The following is a 24,518-nucleotide window of genomic DNA, read 5'->3' on the forward strand; positions in this document are numbered from 1 at the left end:
ACTACGCACACTTCCACCATCGTAGCTGCCATGCGGCCACCGCACACTCCGCCCCCACTCGGAGGGAGCACGGACGGGTGAGACGTCGGCACACGCGAACTTCTCCGAGCTCCTGCTAAGTATCATTTATGTATCTTTTCCTTTCCTGCACATTGGCGTAGACGAGTGGGATCTGAGTATAATTGGGATATTTATGCTCGCTCCATGCCTATAAACAATGATAAACACTCCACTTTATATATAAAATCCCCCTGGGTGGCGTCCAGGGCACGGGTGGATCAGACTACAAGCACAACCACAGGGTTGGCCGTACCCGGCACCATGTTTTTTGCTTAAAAAAAATGATACGAGGAGAGCCCCACTACTTCTCCTCCACTCAATTACTTTAATTGATGATGAACACCCATAAAAATTGATAGGTTAGAAAACACTTTCTTTTACTTGGCCTTTAAAGTAGGAAAAATTCAAGTATGATTTTGAAATGGTACTTTCCCATACATGTATGGAAAAGAGAATGAAGAAAATGAAAGTCCTCACACCTAGCTCCTCTTTAAAAGCAGATCCATAAGCAGAAGGGGGTTTTATTTTCTTGATATCAATAATTACAGAGTTTGAGGTTGTCATCGGGAGATCCTCTTGGCCCAAAGACTGTCAAGACATATTCTCTCCATTTCCCCTCTATTAATCACTCCTAGATTTGCTTCATTTGGAAGGTTTTTGCATTCTACAAAGGTCTCATTTCATCTATTTATTTTTCCAACAACATCCATATGATATCTCTCCATGGGGACAATAACATATTTTAATATTGATTGATGGGTTTATTCTAAGATATGGATGGATAGAAGAGATGGAGACTAAGCTGGACTCAAAATTTAAGCCAGAAACTCCTTATGGATCATTCAATATTATTATTTGAAGTAAAATAATTCTCGTCCATCAGGTTACATCCCCTCATTGATCCACATGTCAGATTTCTAGCATGTCATAAATTTTTTTGAAATCCAGAAAAAATATGACCTCTTAAATATTTTTAAATTTTAATTTTTTATTTGTATTAATATTTGAAAAAATATAAACTGACTAAGAAAATAATACATCTCTGAATCTAATGTTAAAAAATCTAAAATATATATTATGACTTAAACACATATTTTGTTAACAAATTCAATGTCAAAAGTTCAATAAATATACATTCTGACTTAGAAAGTTGTCTTCTTTGAAAATGTGATCTAAGAAAATTCAACAAAAATCAGAATCTCATTCTAAAAATTGATTTATACTTTTAAGCTGAATAACATGCATATGTAATACTTTTATTATAAATATAAATGGAGAATTCATTATGCTAATCTAATAATAAGTGTGTTAGCAGAAAGCCAGGTGACTCAGGTAGTATTTATAGATAATGTGTGGCTCTTATACCTTAGCCATCATTTCCTATAATTGATGTCTATCTTTAGTGCCAATAATGGGACGTAAAATAAAATAAAGGAAGAGACAACTGAAAGTTAAAGGGGGCCAACCTTTTTTCAGTCAAGGCACCAAATGGGTTGTGGAAATCTGCTGATCGACCTTTCATTTTTTCTAAATGTCAAACAACACAAATGTCACTAAATGTCTGTGAAGATCGACTCAGTGGTACATGACCAACCATTTTTCAAATTTTCTTGCTGATTCATAACACACTTTATTAGTATGTTCATATTGAGATAGTTACATGCTTATCCACATTAAAGCAGTTATATATGTGTGTTATCAAACCTATAATGATTCAATCCATTTTTAATGTTTTGAATTTGTGAATTATTATTAAGTACTTTTAGGGATTTCTATAACAGAATATTCATAAATATTAACATTATATTCAGAATATGTATTTATATTTATTTTTGGGATTTGAAATTAATTTTATATAAGTTATTAATGCGATTTTTTTGTCGTTTGATTCGTCGAACGGCAATCAATCGATGATTAATGATTGGCTGACCAAACCATTATGAGATTCCTAATTACTAACGAGATATTTTTATTATTTTTTACTACAACTGATGATGTGACCCATTAAGAAAGGAGGTATTCTTTTGCAGTAAATGTGATGCGGAGGCCAAGGAAGGATGAATTTTAAAATGCATTATTTTAATATTACTCTCTTCTTTGACTGGTCAACAATAGTTGTGCCTGATGACATATAACAAGACACATAGCGCCACGTGCACACATGGTGTGCAGATGTTTGTCTTTCGTTAACCTTTATTAAAAACGAGTTGACATCGCCTTTATTCAAATTTTGTCTTTTTCCTCGTGGATATGTGGCGTGAGGAGAGCTGTCAATCATGGATGACATAGTCAAATCCAAGCCAATCATTGCATTTAATGAAATGACAAAGACAAAACCTACAAATTACATGCATGGATTGACGGGAATGAGGAGAGAGAAATGTTTGGATTAAATCAACGATTAGGAATTGTTCAACTTTATGGCTAGATAACTAGTGATCTAAAAGATTGATCATGCTAAAATTTTGAGGGTAGATTCATCTTTATGTCCTATATCAATCCGTACAGTTGGATATGTAAATTTAGAACCTATCTTTGTAATAAAACATCTTAAAGCTCACTTCCTCTTAAAGAGGCATACTGAAATAGAGTGAGGTTTTGAAGGTCCTTCAAGGGTATTCTTAGAGTCTTGAGGTCTTAGAGAAAGACAACGCAGAAGCGGGGAGGCTTATCTGCATCAAGAAAACACCTTGATCCCAGCATAACATAGGGATCTAAATCTTATTCCTGTTGTCACTATTCGATGATTAAACACTAACTTGGAAAAATGAACATTAAACCATTTAGAATTTTAAACAGTTGGCGATTGATGTTTGAGGGAATGCGACAGACCAAGGGTCCCTATGACTGTCACCAGGTGCAACATAATTTCGTGGGATCTCGTTTGATGGTCTCTTTGTTATCTTGCTCGGCATACTCATTGGTCAAGTTGGTGATGTGTGGTCTAATTTAACTTTGATGTTGAATAGGAAGTCCTAGGCCTGAATTAAACTAGTCATAACTAAAGTACTTCCTTTTACATTTCATAATTTCCCCAAAATTAAAGACTATTTGAGCATACAAAAAATCCAGTTGACATCTAAGAAACCAATAAAATGAATAAAACCCATGTGCATTAAAAGGATTTTTAATGAGATTTTGCTTCGAAATGTTTTGGATCCGGGTCTCTAAATTAGCAGAATATGTCATTTTCAAAGCAATGAGTACCTAAAAGTAGATCACAATAGTATGAAAAATAAGATGAAATTGTATTTGATGATGCAGATGAAAATTTAGGAGTAAAGACATCAGGCGAGAATATAGAACTTTCAAATCGCCATTTTTGAGTTAAAAAATCTTAGAATATATGAGTTAGAAACTCAACTTTGGAATTTACACTCATGATGTCCTCTTTCTACCCAATAATAATGTTTTTTAATCTCAGCTTGAGATTATGTGGATGAACTATAAATCAATCAAACTCACACTAATCTTAGAAAATCCCTGGAGATTTAGAATGCAAATTTTACTTAAGTTGTGGCTTATGGCATATGTTTAAATTTATAAATTTATCCAACAACATTAATATTTTACATAGGTTAGTTTTTTGGGTAAATTGTCCCGTATATCCCAAGTTTCTAAAAATGTCCGCGAACTATCCCCGGTTTTTAAAAATGTCCGCGATCTATCCTCTATCCGCGATCTATCCCCAGTTTTTTAAATCGTCCGCGATCTATCCCCGTGTTCTAAAAAAACCGCGATCTATCCCGCATTTTCCCGACGATGATGTGGCGTCCGACGCGGCATCCAAGTGGGCTGACCGTGATAGACGTGGCATCCAAGTCGGACGCCACGTCGTCGTCGGGAAAAAACCACACTCTCTCTCTCCCTCCGCGATCTCTCTCTCTCTCGCGCTCTCTCTCTCTCTTGCGCGATCGGTCTCTCTCTCTTCCTCTCTCTTCCGTGATCTCTCTCTCTCCCTCCCCTTCTCTCTCTCTGCGGTCTCTCTCCCTCCCCTTCTCTCTCTCTGCGGTCTCTCTCCCTCCCCTTCTCTCTCTCTGCGGTCTCTCTCCCTCCCTCTCTCTCCGCGATCAGTCTCTCTCTCTCTTCCGCGACCTCTCTTCCCCTCTTTCTCTCTCTTCCGTGATATCTCTCTCTCCCTCCCCTTCTCTCTCTCTGCGGTCTCTCTCCCTCCCTCTCTCTCCGCGATCAGTCTCTCTCTCTTCCATGACCTCTCTTCCCTCTTTCTCTCTCTCCTTCTCTCTCTCTCCCCGCTCTCTCCCTCCCCCTCTCTCCGCGATCAGTCTCTCTCTCTCTCTTCCGCGACCTCTCTTCCCCTCTTTCTCTCTCTTCTGTGATATCTCTCTCTCGCTCCCCTTCTCTCTCTCTGCGGTCTCTCTCCCTCCCTCTCTTTCACACTCCGCGATCAGTCTCTCTCTCTTCCGCGATCTCTCTTCCCCTCTTTCTCTCTCTTCCGTGATCTCTCTCTCTCTGCGGTCTCTCTTCCTCCCTCTCCCTCTCCGCGATCATCCTCTCTCTCTCTCTGCGGTCTCTCTTCCTCCCTCTCCCTCTCCGCGATCAGTCTCTCTCTCTCTCTGCGGTCTCTCTTCCTCCCTCTCCCTCTCCGCGATCAGTCTCTCTCTCTCTCCCGCGATCTCTCTTCCCCTCATTCTCTCTCTTCCGTGATCTCTCTCTCTCCCCCATTCTCTCTCTCTCTCTGTGGTCTCTCTCCCTCCCTCTCTCTCTCCGTGATCACTCTCTCTCTCCAAGGGTTTTTCGACGCGGACGTGGCGTCCGACTTGGATGCCACGTCTATTACGGTCAGCCCAGCTGCCCATTTCGCCGTCCGCGTCAGATGCCACGTCAGCATCTGCAGACATGGGGATATATCGCAGAAGTTTTAAAACTTGGGAATAGATCGCGTGAAAAAAAAACCTGGGATAGATCGCGTACATTTTTTAAAACCTGGGATATATGGGACAATTTGCCCTAGTTTTTTCATTCTTCTATTCTTATTTCATATCAAATCTAGAACACACATAATTCAAATTTCCTATAGGTTAGCATTGTCTTTCTTCCATTCCTATTTAATCTTATATTCAACATGAGAAACAATGTGTTTAAAATAAATTTTGTGAAGTTTCAATATAAGTTTTGAATTTTCATTGTATTTTATTTGGTATTTGGTGACAATATTGGACACATCATAGGTTCTTACGATAACTTAGTTAGATAACTGGTTTCCAATCATAATCTATTATCAGATGAAGGGTTTTCCCTTATAAATGGGGATTTCTTCTCTTCTTCCAAATATTGAGTTATTATTTATTCCTCCTCCTTTCTCTTTCTCTTGATATTAAACCAAAATAAACATCTTAATTTTCTGATTTTAAATAAATTTACAGCTAAATGTGTATTGATCTGCATTATCACTGTCATTCTTTTCTAAAGATAAAAATATTAAAAATATATTAATCATACAAAATAAACTTAAAACTGGGATAACATTGCTTAGATAAGCAATCAAATAGAGGGATTCATGCCTTAGGCGGACGAACTAACAAAGGGTTCAGAGGTTGAATGCTATTTTTCACAGTACTTTCATTTTTCATCAAATTTTTGGAGATTCCTCATCTCGAGTTAAATCACGTAGGATCACTTTTGATTCTCACTTTTGAGTCTCACTTCTATTAACCTTTGATTAAATATTTCTTGATAAGTTATTCTTTAATTTAATCTAGAAAATAAATTATAACAAAAATAAATCAAAAAATATATCTCTAATTATACATTGTTTTCTCATTAATGGAAATAAACTCTTGACTTATTTTTTGTTCTTGGTTTCTTGGTTTTTTCTCATATATCTTTAATATAAACATCTCAAGCAAATTATGAACTTTTCAAAATTTTATCATACATTGTTTTCTCATTCTTATTTTCTTGGTTCTTTCAATGACTTTTTTCAACTATGGACATGGCATGTTTCAACCCTCTTCTGATGTTAGAAAATTTTCTTTGTGAAGCTTAGCTTTAGATCTTGGTAGGCATGTCCCAGTCAATATTTTCTGGAATATGGACAGTATGTTTTGGTAAGTTGTCAGTGTGATTGAAACAGACGATTCAAAATAAAATTTTAGTGCCCCAAATCTCCCTTATCAATATTTGTAACAAAGGCGAGTAAGGATGGGTCATCAGGAAACACCCAGTTTTTTTATCATTTTAAAGTGAAGGTTGGCCTTTTGTGTTATTTGGATCATCCAGAATCGATAAAATAAAAGGGGGGGATAAAACTAATTTCTTCCCTGAAACTTAGGAGATACTTAACTCATCAAACCTGCAGAAAACATCATAAGTATACCATATATGAATTATAAATTGATTTCACATAAGTAATAAATCACACTCTAAACTAGATCATACCAGAGAAGATCTATTTATCTCCATATCACAACCTTATACTTAATTATTAAAAAAGTAGTATTTGGTTCGAACACAATTTCTCGCTCTATTTGCGGATGAATTACATGATTAAATTTTTGGGGTATCATTTGGGACTCAGATTTAAAAATAACTTGAGATTAAACTACATCAGATAAAAATTGGATGCCCCGGATGGGGACAATTCTTTGCCTAAACTTATACTTTTGAGCTTCTCAACCAGCCTGAAGATTTAATCTCAGGTGTTAATGATGCTATGAGTTTAGTAGAAAAAGCTCTATGATTTCATAAAAAATCCCCTTTTTTGTTGACTCAAAATGGACCATATAAAAAATATAACCTTGATTTGATACAAAAGTAGACATTATTTCAACTTTTTTTACCATGTTATATAATTAACATGTTATATAAATATTATTATTGTCCCTCTCCGATTTGCTAATTTCACTGAATTAGTGTATTTCTGCGTTCAGAATATCAGATTAAAAGAATGCCCTATTTTTTGCATGGTAAGTATTTATAATGTATTAAAATATTGGCATTTTGCATTATAAAATTCTTTTTTTGTATTTTTAATGAACGGTCGTGGTTTCACGTCAGCTCCATGACTCCAGCTAGGCGACAACGTGCCACGTCAGCTTCTGATCTGGCGCTGCCAGTCAGACCAATATTTAAATTAAAACTTAAAATAACTGAAATTTACATTTACAACCTTGTAGTTCCCCAAATGTCGTTCATACCAGCCCATTTACCGGTCGGGATCTGCCATTGTTTATTCATATTTAACATTTTGAGAAAATTAGATAATTTTATTTTGCTGACGTGGCACTTTCCGATTGGTTCTTTTTTGAATCACGTGTTTACCGGCGAGCTGGAAATTCCAAGATTCCAAATTATTAATGGCAAGTCCTAGAACGGCTAAAATTGAATAAAAAAACCTTCTTTTATGTCAAATATCGTTTATACCTTTTTCGATCGCGATCTGACAGCCATTATTCTATAATTTAAAATTTCAGAAAATCAGATATTTTTATTTTACTGACGTGGTTATCTCCGATTGGCCAATTTTGCTTAGCGCGGCAGAGCTGAAATTAAATGCAACTCCTAAAAACAACTCGAAGTTACATTTGAAACCTTCTATTATGCAAAATACTGTTAATACCAGTAACAATATGCGGTCGGAATCTGACAACGTTCAATCCGTACTTCAAAATTTCAGAAAATAAGAAATTCTGCTAACGTGGTCATGTCCGATTGGCCAATTTTGCTTACCGTTGCTGAGCTGGAAATTCCAAAATTCCAAATACATATTTATTAAAAAAGCGGTGACCAGATTGCGGTGACCAAAACCAGAGGTCGTTAATAGTAGAAGAGGTTGAGGGCGTTCAAAGCTTAAATTTTGTGAATCGTCTGCTTCGAGGATGTTCTTCCACAGAGATCGATCTCCTGCAAATCGCAAAATCTGTTCGGTGCGATCGTCTTCAGCATCGATGAACGCGTAATCTCTCGTTACTGCGAAAATTTTGGCCTTTTTTGAGATATTTTTTTGAAATTTTCCGCCGTCCTGGCTGCAAGTGGAGGCGAATTGCTTAATTTGCGATTCGTCCTCTCCATATCTGTTCTTTCGCGGCGCTAGATCTCCGGAGAAGAAATTTTCTTCGGCGAGATCGTATTCAGCATCGATGGATGCGTGACAGTTGGCGCTTTCGCGTTTTTTTTAAAGTTTTCTGCTGTCCTGGCTGTCCGAGGAGATGAATTGCTGCTATCAGCGTGGTACGGGCGGCGAATTGTCGTGTTTATGAATGTTTTTTGGAAATATTTCAGCGGAGAAGGACGTAGGTAGTTTCATCTGTTTGGTTGTTATTGTTCTGTGAGTTGTGATGGCTGTAAGTTCGGGATTTATGATGGCGTTGGAGAGGATGGGGATTCTTACCACGTCCGACCATGCTTCTGTTGTCTCCATCACCATCTTCATCACTTTGCTGTGCGCTTGTATTGTCATCGGACACCTGCTCGAGGAGAATCGGTGGATGAACGAGTCAATCACTGCTCTAATCATCGTTAGTTCAAACTCTTACCCCGTCCATCATCTCGTGTTGCTTTGTTCATTCATTCTAATCAATTTTTTGAGAAATGCAGGGGCTCTGTACTGGAGTGATAATTTTGTTGACAACGAAGGGAAAGAGTTCCCACATTCTCGTCTTCAGCGAGGATCTGTTCTTCATCTACCTTCTTCCTCCGATTATCTTCAATGCTGGGTGCGTATTTATTGTTGAATAGTTTCTCATTGTTATTCCACATATTGATTTTCTCAGTTCGAGACTTCATTGTTTGGTATTTGCCGTGATCGTGTCAAAGAGTTAAATCTCTGAGGCTTTCGAAATTTTATCTCATAGATTCCATGTCATGAACTTATGTTTCAGAGTCTATTTTCTTCCATTAATGCATGCACAATCCTTTTACTATTCCTAATTTCATTATTATTTGATTGCAAGAACTACCAGTTTCAACATTAACGCATCTAATCCATTTTGTTTTGTGATATGCACGTCTATGGTACGATGATCTTCAAAACAGATCGTATTTTGAGTTTTCTGGAATTTCCTCCAAAGAATATGGTATATCATTTGGATTTCTTCGTTGTCAAGAAAGGAACATGGAAGTATGTACGGGATTTCCTTCAGAGAATCTTATGAGTTCCTTAAGCCCTCTACACAAGATTACTATAGAAGTATCAAGATAGAACTAAATCGTAATGGGTGCTCAGTTTTAAATTTAACTTTGAATTCTGCGCATCATATCTAGTTAAATAATCAATAGAGGACTTGAAATTACAGGTTCCAGGTAAAAAAGAAACAATTTTTCCGCAACTTCGTGACAATTACGCTCTTTGGTGCTGTTGGGACCCTGATCTCATTTGTCGTCATTTCACTAGGTGAGATGATTCTATCCACATCTCGGTAATTTGCTATTATTTGGAGATATTATCCAGCGCTTAGATGCTTTCTTTTCTCACGATTTGAGATCTTTACGAGTGGACTTAACTTTTTCTTTGTATCAAAATTTTCAGGGGCCATTGGGATATTAGGAAAAATGGATCTTGGGGGATTGGATATGGGTGGCTTTCTTGGTATGTATTCTCATATTTCTTCTTCTTTATCTTCATAGGTTATATTTATGAATCTTCGATGATCAATATTCTGTTTAATTTGTGTAGCCATCGGAGCAATCTTCTCTGCGACGGATTCTGTGTGCACTTTGCAGGTTATTAAAACAATGAATATGAGTTTCAAAATCCAGTTCTTGGAGAAAATTTCTAAAAACTTGATATATTTTTTTATGATAGGTGCTTAATCAAGATGAAACACCTTTCCTCTATAGTCTGGTGTTTGGGGAAGGAGTTGTTAATGATGCTACATCAGTGGTGCTGTTCAATGCAATCCAAAGCTTTGATCTCGTACACATGGACACAGCAATTGCATTGCGTTTTGTCTGGAACTTCTTATACTTGTTTGTCATGAGCACCTTGCTTGGAGTTCTCGTGAGTTTATTTCTTAATTTATGTTTTAATCCGATTTGTTAACCTTGTAGTTAAACTGTCTCTTAATTGTTCATTTTCAGGCTGGATTACTTAGTGCTTATATCATAAAGACTTTGTACTTCGGGAGGTATGCTTCGCTCAGCCAAAGTTCAATTTGCAATTTTTAAGTTTATCTGAAGAGTAAGTTCTTATTGCCAGACACTCCACTGACCGTGAGGTTTCTCTCATGATGCTGATGGCGTACCTATCATACATGTTGGCTGAGGTAAGTCTTTCCTAAATAATCTGGCCTCCCTATATTAACTCTAATTTAAATATTTTTATTTTATTTTTTACTTGCGGTAGCTTTTGGATCTGAGTGGCATCCTTACCGTGTTCTTCTGTGGGATATTGATGTCCCATTACACATGGCATAACGTGACGGAGAGCTCCAGGGTCACAACCAAGTACTGACCGTTCCTGACTCATCAAATATCCGTTATTAATCAAAAATTATTATTTTCTCAATCATTAATTATATGGCTTATTTTTCAGGCATACCTTTGCAACATTATCTTTCATCGCTGAGATTTTTATTTTTCTTTATGTTGGCATGGACGCCCTGGACATTGAGAAATGGAGATTTGTCAGTAGCAGGTACGTTTATAAAATTACAAGAATCTAAATGTTTCATAATTTTTTAGAATACCTGTAAATTTATTAATTTAGCGTCATTCATTTTCTGGGACAGCCCTGGGGAATCAATTGGAGTGAGCTCAATTCTTCTGGGATTGGTTCTTGTAGGCAGAGCTGCCTTTGTCTTCCCCCTGTCTTTTCTGTCAAATTTAATGAAAAGGTCACCCGAGGAGAAGATATTGTTTAAGAAACAGGTTCCTATTTTTTTCAAATGAATAATTTACTTTTTCCTTTTTTTGGATAAATTTAAATAAATTAATACTTTATTCAACAGGTTGTGATATGGTGGGCTGGGTTGATGAGGGGTGCTGTGTCAATGGCTCTTGCCTACAATAAGGTGTGTATTTTAGCCTATTTTCATCCCGTTTTCTGTGCGACATAGCACTAACTCTTCTTCTAATTGTGTGAAATATATTTTCATTCAGCGACAATTTCTCATTGTCACCCACAATACGTTTCGAGATCATAATTCTTAAAAAACAAACATAATCATTAGTATTCTCATTTCATACTAATCACGTGATTAGTGTTCCAATTATCTGAAAATATCATCATTATCTCTCGGGGCAGTTGCTGAATCAGAAATTTGCATTAAAAAATTCTGTTAGTTTTATTTAGTTACCGCCATTCTCTCAGAGTATGCATAATATCAGAAGAAATGCGTGCGAAACAATTCCTCTCGGATTTGATCAATTTTAAAATTTCTGTCGTTGGGGCATATGTTCTTTTACCATCAATGAAAGAAAATCCTTCTCATTTCACGCATAATACATAACCGTTTTTTAAATCCAGCTTTCTTCCCTCAAAGTATGAAAATATTATTAAACGCATAAAAAAATCAGGCCCAACACTTTTCTAGACGAAAAAATCCAGGACATATATCATATCCAAATGCGCCATCATTCTGTAAACATAGTTATGCTATCTTCTTATCTGCAAAAAATTCGGGAGAGATTTTCTGCATTGAAAATTCATGGAACACTGTTAAAGTCCACACGTTTTTTGCATTCCACGAGGGACTGGCAAAAATCACCTGGAAAAAACTCTAATTTTGCACTCCCATGGATCTACAGTTTGCTAGCTCGGGGAACACACAGCTGAGAGGGAACGCTATCATGATCACGAGCACCATCACCGTAGTCCTATTCAGCACTGTGGTGAGTGGCGTGGAGACTGAGATATGAATCCCTTATTTTAATTTCTTAATACCATATATCTTATCAACGCCATGAATTGGTTTGGAGAAAATTCATGGCATTTCATGTTCACTTTTTCTCCAACGCCCTGATTATCATCGTTCATTGCAAATATTTTGCAGCATAATCATAAATTTCCCTGACTGAATAAACTTTCAGACATCTATTTGAAACTAGATTAGTATTGCCCATTCACAACATTTTACACGCATACTAAAGTTCAATATCACCGAACGAAATAAAATTAAAAAGCATATTCCATTTCATCTCTCTAATTATCATCATCCATTCTAGAGATTTTGCAGCATAATCATAAACGTCCCTGAATGAATAAATTTTTAGGACATTTAGTTAAAGTTGTAGTAGTATCATCTATTCCTAACATTCTACACACTTGCTAGATTTCAAATATCTCTGGATAAATCAAAATTTAAAAAGCCTATTTCATTTCATCTCCCTGTTTATCGTCATCTGTCGCAAGTTTTTGTGCATTTATTGCATGGTGAAGTTGCATCTTTCATTCTGAACACTCTACACCAACTGGAGTTCGATTATCTCTGAATGAATCAACAATTGAAAAGCCTAAGCCAGTTCATTTCTTTCATCAGCATCATCCATTAAAAAACCCTTGCATAATCATAAATCTGACCCATGCCATAAATTGGGGGGAAAATGATACGAACGAACGTGGTTCATTTCGTGAATGGGATAGTGATAAGATCCACTAGGGATCTATGATAGGATCCTGGTTCGTATCAATCTATCGAGTAAATTATGAGATGTTGAATGATCTGTATGGAACTTTTGTGTCGAGAGAAGAAATCCGACTCTATGACCTCTCCTCAAGAAATGCCGTCAAAAAGGCAGGAGTGTAATACCGACCAATGTCAAGAACAAGGTCAATGCATCAAGAACGGAATTGCAATTGCAGAAGTAAGAAAGGAAGATGAAGAAAAGAAGGATAAACGATATGGAAGACCGAATCGGCTCTTCCTCTCCTCCGGATCTGGAAAGATCTCTTGAAGGCCAGCCTATGGCGGCGTCCTCTGAATTCTTGATGGCTTTATATAGGACTTTATTTCTGCCGGTCAAAGTCATTTGACCGCCCACGTGCGCCTTGGACAAAGTCGTTTGACCATGTTTATGGTCTCTTGTGCCCTTTTAGAATGTTTCTTCTGATAGGATCTAAGGAGGTTCCCATCAGACAGGAGGGGAATCTGGCAAGGTTGGACATATGATATGATCCCCGTCTCCCCTCATATCTGGGACTAGTTTAATCGTTTCAGCCCAATAGGGACATTTTAGTCATTTTCTTTGTTCATTTCCCTTTAAATGGGGCAGCCCTCTCTTTTTGGAGGGCAGACAAGGATATAGAATCAGCTTATTCCTCTGTGTCCCCCATGCGATGTCCGTCGCATGGGTGATACCTCCTTAAGTGATGCCCATTCTGGCAGGGCCTCTCCTCTCGCCGATGACCACTCCATCGTCTTCTCCCTCCCTTCTCGTCCTCTCCTCGATACGAACTCGCGGGTTTCTATCAACATAGCCAAGACTTGATGATGGGTGGAGGTCGTTGGGGTCTACAATGAGGGCAAACTTTGTGGACACAAGATACCACTTGCCTAAATAGTATTTTCCTGCCCTCCTACAGGGAGGGCTACATCTTTAAAGGGACATTCGGGTAAAGGACAAAAAGACAAAAATGTCCTTAGTAGGCTTAAGATACGAAGGAGATCATGTCAGGCTAGAATATTCATTTCATGGTAGATTAGCAACATCCATTTCGAACATTCTACACTTGCTAGAATTCAAATATCTCTGATCGTATCAAAATTCAAAACGTTTATTTGTCATCTGCCAGATCAGCATCATCCATTGCAAACTTCTTGCATAATCATAAACCTGAGTTGTGCATTCAAACTTCCCCGATTGAATGAGTTTTCCAACGTTTATTTCATGATGGAAAATCTCAAATTTCAAATATCTCTGATTGTATCAAAATTCAGAAGTTTTATTTGTCATCTCCCAGATCAGCACCATCCATTGCAAATTTCTTGCGTAATCATAAATGCATTCAAATTTCCCTTGTGAGTGAGTCTTCCAACGTTTATTTCTTCATGGAAAATATCACATTCCAAATATCTCTGAAATTCAGAAGTTTTATTTGTCATCTCCCAGATCAGCACCATCCATTGCAAACTTCTTGTGTAATCATAAATATGTTCAAATTTCCCTTGGTGAATGAGTTTTCTCACGTTTATTTCATCATGGAAAATCTCACATTCCGAATATCGTTAAAATTCAGAAGGTTTATTTGTCATCTCCCAGATCAGCATCATCCATTGCAAACTTCTTGCATAATCATAAATCTGAGGCGTGCATTCAAATTTCCCTTAGTGAATGAGTTTTCCACCGTTTATTTCATCATAGAAAATGTCACATTCCAAATATCTTTGATTGTATCAAAATTCAGAACTTTAACTTGTCATCTCCCAGATCAGCATCATCCATTGCAAAATTCTTGCATGATCATAAATGCGTACAAATTTCCCTTGGTGAATGAGTTTTCCAATGTTTATTTCATCATGGAAAATCTCACATTCCAAACATCTTTGAAATTCATAACGTTTATTTGTCATCTCCCAGATCAGCATCATCCATTGCAAACTTCTTGCATGATCATAAATGCGTTCAATTTGTTATTAAAAAAGAATCATAAATTCGTTCAAATTTCCCTTGGTGAATGAGTCTTCCAACGTTTATTTCATCATGGAAATTCTCACATTCCAAACAACTTTGAAATTCAGAATGGTTATTTGTCATCTCCCAGATCAGTATCTGATATAGTTCCGATCTGGAAAAAGACTCGAAGAGACAAATCGATTTCCTAGATCCAGTAACTTTCTTTAGATCCAAACCAACAACGAGTTCCAGAATAGATATGGCAGGAGTCCTCGAGAAAGAGATAACAGAAGAACAGAAGAAAAGGAAATAGGAATGTCGCTCGCGACGCATCCTCCTCTCTGGATCCGGGACTCTCCCGCGCTCCAGGCCGCCTTTGAAACCACGCTTTTCAAAAGACGCCCTTCTCCTTCTTGAATGCTTTATTTATAGTTCTTCTATGTTGACCACGGCTACTTCGTTGACCGGCGACGCTTTGACCTCTGATACGTACGTGGCAGAGTCGTATCAGTATCATCCATTGCAAACTTCTTGCATGATCATAAATGCGTTCAATTTCTCATTAAAAAAAATCATAAATGCGTTCAAATTTCCCTTGGTGAATGAGTTTTGCAATGTTTATTTCATCATGGAAAATCGCACATTCCAAATATCTTCGAAATTCATAACGTTTATTTGTTATCTCTCAGATCAGTAAACACCATCCATTGCAAACTTCTTGCGTAATCATAAATGAATTCGAATTTCCCTTCGTGAATGAGTTTTCTCACGTTTATTTCATCATGGAAAATCTCACATTCCAAATATCTCTGATCGTATCAAAATTCAAAACGTTTATTCGTCATCTTCCAGATCAGCATCATCCATTCCAAACTTCTTGCATGATCATAAATCTGAGGCGTGCATTCAAATTTCCCTGAGTGAATGAGTTTTCCACCGTTTATTTCATTCATCATGGAAAATCTCACATTCCAAATATCTCTGATCGTATCAAAATTCAAAACATTTATTTGTCATCTCGCAGATCTGCATCATCCATTGCAAACTTCATGCATAATCATAAATCTGAGTCGTGCTTTCTAATTTCCTTTGGTGAATGAGTCTTCCACGGTTTATTACATCATGGAAAATCTCACATTCCAAATATCTCTTATCGTGTCAAAATTAAAAACGTTTATTTGTCATCTCCCAGATCAGCATCATCCATGGCAAACTCCTTGCATGATCATAAATGCATTCAAATTTCCCTTGGCGAATGAGTCTTCCACCATTTATTTCATCATGGAAAATCATACATTCCAAGTATCTTTGAAATTCAGAATGTTTATTTGTCATCTCTGATAGGATCCTAGGGGTAATTTCGTCATGTTAGCCCACAGGGGCATTTTAGTCATTTGCTATTATGTATTTCCCTTTAAATAGGGATGCCCTCCCTTTCGGTGGGCACCCAAGAATAAGTTGATTGAAGTAAGATCTTCTTATCTCCCCTCTCCTCGTCTAAGTCTGATCACGATCCCCTGTCCTTGTGATCGTCTCTACCTCACCGCGTCTTCAGGCGGCTCGTCCCCGGCCGAACATCGGAGACGATACGATCATGCCGGGATCATATCAATCTCCCAGATCAGCATCATCCACAATTATAAAAAAAATCTGACGCATGAAACGAACAAAATGGGCGCAGGTGTTCGGACTGATGACGAAGCCGTTGATCAGGCTGCTGCTGCCGTGCGGGATCAACAGGCAGAACAGCGTCTCGTCGGAGCCGCCGACACCGAACGAGCTTCAGACGCCGCTGTTGGTGGAAGAGGACGGAGGGCTGGCGAGGCCGAGAAGCGGGCTGAGGATGCTTCTGTCAATACCGAGGAGGAGTGTGCACCATTACTGGCGCAAGTTCGACGACGCGTTCATGAGGCCCGTCTTTGGGGGGCGTGGATTCGTTCCATTTGTTCCTGGCTCCCCCACCGAGCGCAGTGTTCATCCCTGGTGAGTAGTTTTTTTTTTAACCTGCATTCTTATTTTTTATATTATTATGCATGGGTATATAAATGTGTGAATAAAGCTCCGTCGTCGTTATCTTGTTCCATTCATCTCTCTCTCATCATCTCTGTTTATCTCTCCATCTCTCTCTTCTTAATTTCTTACTAGCTTTCTCTTTTGGGTTAATAGCACGAAATGTCCCAAACTTTTTCAAAAATCTGAGATATATCCCAAACTATTTTTTTGGTACGGTACATCCCAAACTCTCTAAGTAGAATCCATCGTGGCTGCCAGGTGGATTTCCGGCCAGATTTTGACCTGGGCGGAATCCAACTGGCAGGCATGATGGATTCCACGTCATAACTGGGATTAACCCTTTTCTCTCTCTATATCCTCGATCAAACCTAGTTGAGAGAGAGAGAGAGATCGAGAGGGAGAGGCGTTCTAGACAGAGAGGGCGAGAGAGCGAGAGAGAGAGGCGTTCTAGAGAGAGAGAGAGAGGTTTCAATGTCGATATTTGTTTTTCCATAAGAGAGAGAGGCGTTCTAGAGAGAGAGAGAGACGTTCTAGAGAGAGAGAGCGAGAGAGAGAGAGGCGTTCTAGAGAGAGTGAGAGGTTTCAATGTCGATATTTGTTTTTCGATAAGAGAGAGAGAGGCGTTCTAGAGAGAGAGAGAGACGTTCTAGAGAGAGAGCGAGAGAGAGGCATTCTAGAGAGAGAGAGAGAGACGTTCTATAGAGAGACGTTCTCTCTCTCTCTAGAATGCCTCTCTCTCTCTTATCTAAAAACAAATATCGACATTGAATGCCTCTCACTCTCTTTAGAACGTCTCTCTCTCTCTCTAGAATGCCTCTCTCTCGCTCTCTTGCTCTCTCTCTCTAGAACGCCTCTCCCTCTCTCTCTCTCTCTCTCAAGTAGACTCCGACATATCCCGGTTATGACGTGGAATCCATCATGGCTGCCAGGTGGATTTCCGGCCAGATTTTGACCTGGCCGAAATCCACCTGGCAGGCACGATGGATTCCATGTCATAACTGGGATTAACCCTTTTCTCTCTCTATATCCTCGATCAAACCTAGTTGAGAGAGAGAGAGAGGGGTTCTAGAGAGCGAGAGCGAGAGAGGCGTTCTAGAGAGAGAGACGTTCTAGAGAGAGAGAGGCGTTCAATGTCGATATTTGTTTTTCGATAAGAGAGAGAGAGAGGCGTTCTAGAGAGAGAGAGCGAGAGAGAGAGAGAGAGGCGTTCTAGAGAGAAACGTTCTCTCTCTCTCTAGAACGCCTCTCTCTCTCTCTTATCAAAAAAAAATATCAACATTGAAACCTCTATCTCTCTCTAGAACGTCTCTCTCTCTCACTAGAATGCCTCTCGCTCTCTCTCTCTAGAACGCCTCTCCCTCTCGATTTCTCTCTCTCTCAACTAGGTTTGATCGAGGATAGAGAGAGAAAAGGGTTAATCCCAGTTATGATGTGGAATCCATCGTGCCTGCCCGGTGGATTCCGCCCAGGTCAAAATCTGGCCAGAAATCCACCTGGCAGCCACGATGGATTCCACGTCATAACCGGGACATGTAGGAGTCTACTTAGAGAGTTTGGGATATACCGTGCCAAAAAAATAGTTTGGGATATATCTCGGATTTTTGAAAAAGTTTGGGACATTTCGTGCTATTAACCCTTCTCTTTTTATCTCTCCATCTTTCTCTCTCTTCATTTCTCTCTATCTTTCTCTTCTTCATTTCTCTCTCTCTCTCTCCGTATTTTTCTCTTCTTCATTTCTCTATCTCTCCATCTTTGGGGGGCGTGGATTTGTTCCATTTGTTCCTGGCTCCCCCACCGAGTGCAGTGTTCATCCCTGGTAAGTAGTTTTTTACCTGCATTCTTTTTTTTATTGTGGCTGGGTATATAAATGTGTGAATAAAGCTCCGTCATCATTATCTAATTCCTTTTTTTTCATCTCTCTCTCTCTCATCATCTCTGTCTATCTCTCATTTCATCTCTCCATCTCTCTCTCTTCTTAAGTTCTTACTTTCTCTTTTTATCTCTCCATCTCCCTCTCTTCTTAATTTCTTACTATCTTTCTCTTTTTATCTCTCCATCTCTCTCTCTCTCTCTGTATCTTTCTCTTCTTCATTTCTCTCTGTCTCTCTCTTTTCACCTCTCTCTCTCTCCGTATCTTTCTCTTCTTCATTTCTCTCTACCTCTCTCTTTTCATCGCTCCATATCTCTCTCTCTTCTTCATTTCTCTCTACCTCTCTCTTTTCATCTCTCCATATCTCTCTCTCTCTCTTCTTCATTCTCTCTATCTCTCTCTTTGTATCTCTCCCTATCTCTCTATTCTTCATCTCTCCATATCTCTCTCTTTTCATCGATTCATTTCTCTCTCTCTCTCTCTCTCTTTTCATCTCTCCATCACTCTCGTCTTTATTTCTCTCTATCCCTCTCTTTGCATCTCTCTATATCCCTCTCTTCTTCATTTCTCTCTATCTCTCTCTTTGCATCTCTCAATATCTCTATCTTTTCACCTCTCTCTCTCTCTCAGTATCTTTCTCTTCTTCATTTCTCTCTACCTCTCTCTTTGCATCTCTTCATATCTCTCTCTTCTGCATGTCTCTCTATCTCTCTCTTTGCACCTCTCCATATCTCTCTCTTCTTCATTTCTCTCTATCTCTCTCTTTGTATCTCTCCATATCTCTCTCTTCTTTGTTTCTCTCTATCTCTCTCTTTTCATCTCTCCATCTCTCTCTCTTCTTTATTTCTCTCTATCTCTCTCTTTGTATCTTTCCCAATCTCTCCATTCTTCATCTCTCCATCGCTCTCTCTCTTCTTTATTTCTCTCTATCTCTCTCTTTGCATCTCTCAATATCTCTCTTTTTTCACCTCTCTCTCTCTCAGAATCTTTCTCTTCTTCATTTCTCTCTACCTCTCTCTTTGCATCTCTCCATATCTCTCTCTTCTGCATGTCTCTCTATCTCTCTCTTTGGACCTCTCCATATCTTTCTCTTCTTCATTTCTCTCTACCTCTCTCTTTGCATCTCTCCATATCTCTCTCTTCTGCATGTCTCTCTATCTCTCTCTTTGCACCTCTCCATATCTCTCTCTTCTTCATTTCTCTCTATCTCTCTTTGTATCTCTCCCTATCTCTCCATTCTTCATCTCTCCATCTCTCTCTCTCTTCTTTATTTCTCTCTATCTTTCTCTTTGTATCTCTCCCTATCTCTCTATTCTTCATCTCTCCATATCTCTCTCTCTCTTCTTTATTTCTCTCTATCTTTCTCTTTGTATCTCTCCCTATCTCTCTATTCTTCATCTCTCCATATCTCTCTCTCTCTTCTTCATTTCTCTCTACCTCTCTCTTTTTATCTCTCCATATCTCTCTCTCTTCTTCATTTCTCTCTACCTCTATCTTTTCATCTCTCCATATATCTCTCTTCTTCATTTCTCTCTATCTCTCTCTTTCCATCTCTCTTTCTCCCTTTATCTCTCTCTTATTCATTTATCTCTCTCTTATTCATTTATCCCTCTCTCCCTTTCCATCTCTCTTTCTCTTTATCTCTCTTCTTCATTTCTCTCTATCTCTCTCTTCCCATCTCTCTTTCTCCCTTTATCTCTATCTCTCTCTTTCCATCTCTCTTTCTCCCTTTATCTCTCTCTTACTCATTTATCTCTCTCTCTCTCTCTCTCCCTTTCTATATCTCTTTATCTTTATCTCTCTTCTTCATTTCTCTCTATCTCTCGATTTCCATCTCTCTTTCGCCCTTTATCTCTCTCTTATTCATTTATCCCTCTCTCTTCCTTTCCATATCTCTTTATCTCTCTTCTTCATTTCCCTCCATCTCTTGTTTTCCATCACTCTTTCTCCCTATATCTCTCTCTTCTTCATCTCTCTCTATCTCATAAAATTTGAGTTTAATTACAGAGTTTCACATAACAAGTAGTTTATAAATGGATAATTTGTTGGCATATAGCTTGAAGCAAATTCCTCATTTTTGTACGCCATAATTCAAATAAATTCTGATCAAATGCAATTCTGTAGCACCCGATTTTTATATTCATAATGTTCATCAGAAACATTTGAAGTGGCACCATTTTCTCCATTCACAAGGTGCATAATTTTTTTTTTAATTCCCATTTTCTAATTCACAACGTGCATAACTTTTTTAAAAATTAACATTTTTAAAATTCATGGTTCAAAGATCAGACCAAAAGATTTTCTATAATCAGCATTCAAAGTGGAAGATTTCGATAATCAGAATCATCTGATCAGTTTGAGATTTAGACCGATGAATGATTCACATCTGCCAATCAAAACATGATTCAATCTAATTTTCATTTCATATCGTGGAAGGAGGATAATATTTTCAGATTATACTTCTTGGATAAAATATCTTTTAAATTTAATTTAGTTAGAGCAAAGGAAAAAAAGCAAATGATTTTGCTCAAAGTAAAATTTTTAGGGTTAATAATTTAAACAGAGTAAAAATAAAATAACACAAACGTTTTCATTTAAAATAAAAACGACTTTAGTGGTAGAAAAATATAAAAACAGAAGATAATTGTTAAATATGATGAACGATATATCTAAAATATCATATGAAAATATATTAAATTGTTATAAACTCAACAATCATGAACATTATAACATTTTGACCCCTCTTCAGGAGGACAAGAATTTAACATTTGATGCATATGTTTCCAGAGGACTTAATTTAGCTCATAATGGCCTTTCTTTTACACAACTAAAATATTCATGCTCTGTCTCGGCAATTCATCGTAAAATGAGTTTAAATATTATTTTACATAATGGTTGCTGATAAATTAGACTCAGTATGGTATACGCATCTTTACTGATTATGTAGCACTAATATTTATATGAATAAGTAAAAACTTACCATTCATTTTCTACAGTTATGAAAAATATTTACAATGTCCAGAAGGCTAGGCCTGGGCTGTGCCTTATTACAGCCATTCATCTGTATCCAGGTTGGAGGCATGATGGCCATCCGCATGACATGAGTTTGACACCAGACAAGAGGTCCTGCTTAGCTAGTGCATAATGATAGCGTGTGTACATGATAAACAGGATGTATAAAATAAAGAGATGAAAGTGAAAAAAAATAGCAAAGAAAACTTTTAACAGAGGAAGAGAGGACAAGACTTACCACCTCCCCCTTCTCATTTTTTATATGTTTTATTATAATCTTTTTGATTTCTTATATAATTAAGATCATAGAGATCAAGCTTAAATATTAGTTATTAGGATAATGCAACATATATCATCATTATCCCCCACCACTCTTCGTCTCACATAACCTCTACCATCATAATACTATTAAACTAACTCTCAACCTTACTCATTCCCTTCAATCTCTTAATCATTTCCTAACCCTAATCCTAATTCTATTCCTAATACTAATCCTAATCCTAATCAGGGAGGACAGGACTTACCACCTCCCCTTCTCATTTTTTATATGTTTTATTATAATTTTTTTGATTTATAATCACAATAATAATCCTAATCCTATAATTCAAATCCTAGAAACCAACTCCTAAGGAAACCACCTAACACAGTGACTTGATAGCTAAGCTAGTGACCGTTTATGTTGTATATGAATTTTAATACAAAAACCATAGGACTTAAATGACTCCATAAATTGTAAAAGCTATTTTTAATGAATATGATCCAAATGGAGGAGCAATGTATGTAAATTTACCAAAACAAATGATGATAGACTAAAGACATCGATGATGGGTTCTTTACTGCTTCTTTATACAGCGTTGTGACTGTTTTATGTCAATAATATCAACTACGTTTACTAAGTAGTACACCAAAACAAATCATGATACTTTTAAAAAAATAAGATGGGATTTCACTGCATCTTTATACAATTTCCCCCTATGTTTTGTCCATAATATTAGCTCAATTATTGTGTCCCACCAATTTCCACCTTCATCTTTGATATTGCATACATATAAACTAATATTTTCTCATTTTAGGTACCTTAGATAAATTATTACACATATCCATGAATGCTGATAGTCATATCCTTGTAAACGTTATGTATCACAAACAACATTTGTTATAGAAAGACGAAATAATAATGCACTCTATGGTAATCAGGCAGCTCCCAAAAATCAAACACAAAAATACAGAATTATTAGTTTCAGAATTGGTTGAGAAAACATAAATTTAATTACATTTTGAATATAAAAATAATTATAATTGATATTTAAATATATTATTATAATATATAAATTAATAAATCTATTTTCAAACTGGGCATTTGGTCTAGTGGTATGATTCTCGCTTAGGGTGCGAGAGGTCCCGAGTTCAATTCTCGGAATGCCCCCCAATTTATTTTTTCAGTACATTAATAATAAAAAAATAATATTTTAATACAGTAACATTTGAAAAATTTACAGTCTCTCTCTTAACTTTTATTACATTGCGCTGCTTTTTTATCTCACTGAAAATTTAGAATCCCATTCATGTAACTTTCTCTCTCTTCTTTAATATCGTGTTGAATGGCAGTATACAATTTTACTGTCTCTCTCTCTCTCTCTTAATTTCTTTTACACTGGGCTGCTTTTTATCTCACTGTAAACTTAGACTCCATTCATGTAACTTTCTCTCTCTGCTTTAACATTTTGAAAATTTTATACACACTCTCTCTCTCTCTCTTAAATGAAGATTACCCTTGGGCTGCTGTTTGTTTTAACAATTTTGTCCTATGCCATTGGAAAACTGTACTCTCTCTCTCTCTAGAATGGGCATTGCATTGGGCTGCTTGTTTTGTCTAGGTGTAAAACTTGCATTATTTTAATGTTCCATCTTCCATTTGATTTTCTGTTTGCCATGGTCTTCTTTTCTGCTCTCTCTCTAAATAGGGATTGTGTTCTCCATTTCTCTCTCTAGATTCCTATAGTTTAACGGCCATTTTCATTTATCCTCTTTCCTCATTTTCCCTCTTGCCATGATCTTGCTTTCAATGAATCTCTCTTTCTCTCTCTAGATACCCATGCTTTACTGCTCACTCTAAACATATATCATATTTTCTCTCTCTCATCTCTCTCTCTAGATTCCATTTTTTAATGCTCTCTCTCCCTCTATCTATGTCTATGGTTTAATGCCTTTTTTGATCCATTCTCTTTCTAGTAATATCTTCCGCTTGTCTTTCCACTCACCATGGTCTTGTTCTCTTTGTGTACCTTTAACCCATGATCTTATCTATCTCTCTTCTAGATGCGTATGTTCTTCTCTCTCTAGAAGCCCATAATTTAATGCTCCTCCCTCCTATTTCTATGCCCATATTTTAATGCTCTGTATTTCATGCACATTCCACTCTTTAATCCTCTCCTTCGCTGTAATTGTTTTTAATGCCCTTTTTACTGCTATTGTTTGCATTTCTCTCTCTCTAGAAGCCCACTCATTTTTGTCATTGACAGATAATTCTGAAATAAAGAGAGAGAGAGAGAGAGAGAGAGAGAGAGAGAGAGAGAGAGAGAGAGAGAGGGAGAGAGAGAGAGGGAGAGAGAGAGGGAGAGAGAGAGAGAGAGAGAGAGAGAGAGAGAGTGGGAAAGAGGGAGTGGGGAGAGAGAAAGAAAGAGAGAGAGAGGGGGGAGAGAGAAAGAAAGAGAGAGAGGGAGTGGGGGAGAGAGAGAGAGAGAGAGAGAGAGAGGGGGGAGAGAGAAAGAAAGAGAGAGAGGGAGTGGGGGAGAGAGAAAGAGAGAGAGAGAGAGACAGAAGAGAGAGAAAGAGAGAGAGAGAGGGAGGGAGTGGGGGAGAGAGAATAGGGAGTGGGAGAGAGAGGAAGTGAGTGGGAGAAAGAAAGAGAGAGAGAAGGAGAGAGAGAAAGAGAGAGAAATTACACATGAATTCAACTCCCGAATCAAAGAGAGATACATGCAAACTTCTCTACCGAAGAATAAAGACAGTGACGAGGGAGAAAACAAGAGAGAGAATTGCATCAATGAGT

General features: G+C 37.6%; 1 protein-coding gene and 1 non-coding gene across 3 annotated transcripts; both read left to right on the top strand.

Annotated features, from left to right (window-relative positions):
* The first annotated feature begins 7,820 nt into the window (after positions 1–7,820).
* Positions 7,821–16,654, top strand: LOC144714121 (sodium/hydrogen exchanger 1-like). 2 transcript variants are annotated; one of them, XM_078588807.1, is made up of 15 exons: positions 7,821–7,975; positions 8,302–8,537; positions 8,617–8,735; positions 9,315–9,412; positions 9,548–9,607; positions 9,695–9,741; positions 9,824–10,018; positions 10,099–10,145; positions 10,217–10,283; positions 10,364–10,464; positions 10,553–10,654; positions 10,749–10,887; positions 10,968–11,030; positions 11,767–11,850; positions 16,253–16,654. In XM_078588807.1, the coding sequence occupies exons 2-15, from the start codon at positions 8,358–8,360 to the stop codon at positions 16,556–16,558; spliced, it is 1,608 nt and encodes a 535-aa protein (XP_078444933.1). In that variant the 5' UTR covers positions 7,821–7,975; positions 8,302–8,357; the 3' UTR covers positions 16,559–16,654. The 2 variants fall into 2 exon arrangements, with proteins under 2 accessions (XP_078444933.1, XP_078444932.1); XM_078588806.1 differs by having other exon boundaries at positions 7,860–8,537.
* Positions 16,655–22,820: 6,166 nt separating this feature from the next.
* Positions 22,821–22,892, top strand: TRNAP-AGG (transfer RNA proline (anticodon AGG)). Its single transcript has one exon. It is a non-coding gene; the product is annotated as a tRNA-Pro (tRNA).
* Positions 22,893–24,518: the final 1,626 nt, after the last annotated feature.

Source organism: Wolffia australiana, chromosome 17 (genome assembly GCF_029677425.1).
Source record: "Wolffia australiana isolate 7733 chromosome 17, ASM2967742v1".
NCBI classification, from domain to species: domain Eukaryota; kingdom Viridiplantae; phylum Streptophyta; class Magnoliopsida; order Alismatales; family Araceae; genus Wolffia; species Wolffia australiana.

Coding starts and splice junctions, on each gene's coding strand:
- LOC144714121 (XM_078588807.1), top strand. CDS start 8,358: ATGGCTGTAAGTTCGGGATTTATGATGGCGTTGGAGAGGATGGGGATT. Junction 9,742..9,823: donor ATTCTGTGTGCACTTTGCAG/GTTATTAAAACA, acceptor TTTTTATGATAG/GTGCTTAATCAAGATGAAAC. Junction 10,655..10,748: donor TGGAGATTTGTCAGTAGCAG/GTACGTTTATAA, acceptor TTTCTGGGACAG/CCCTGGGGAATCAATTGGAG.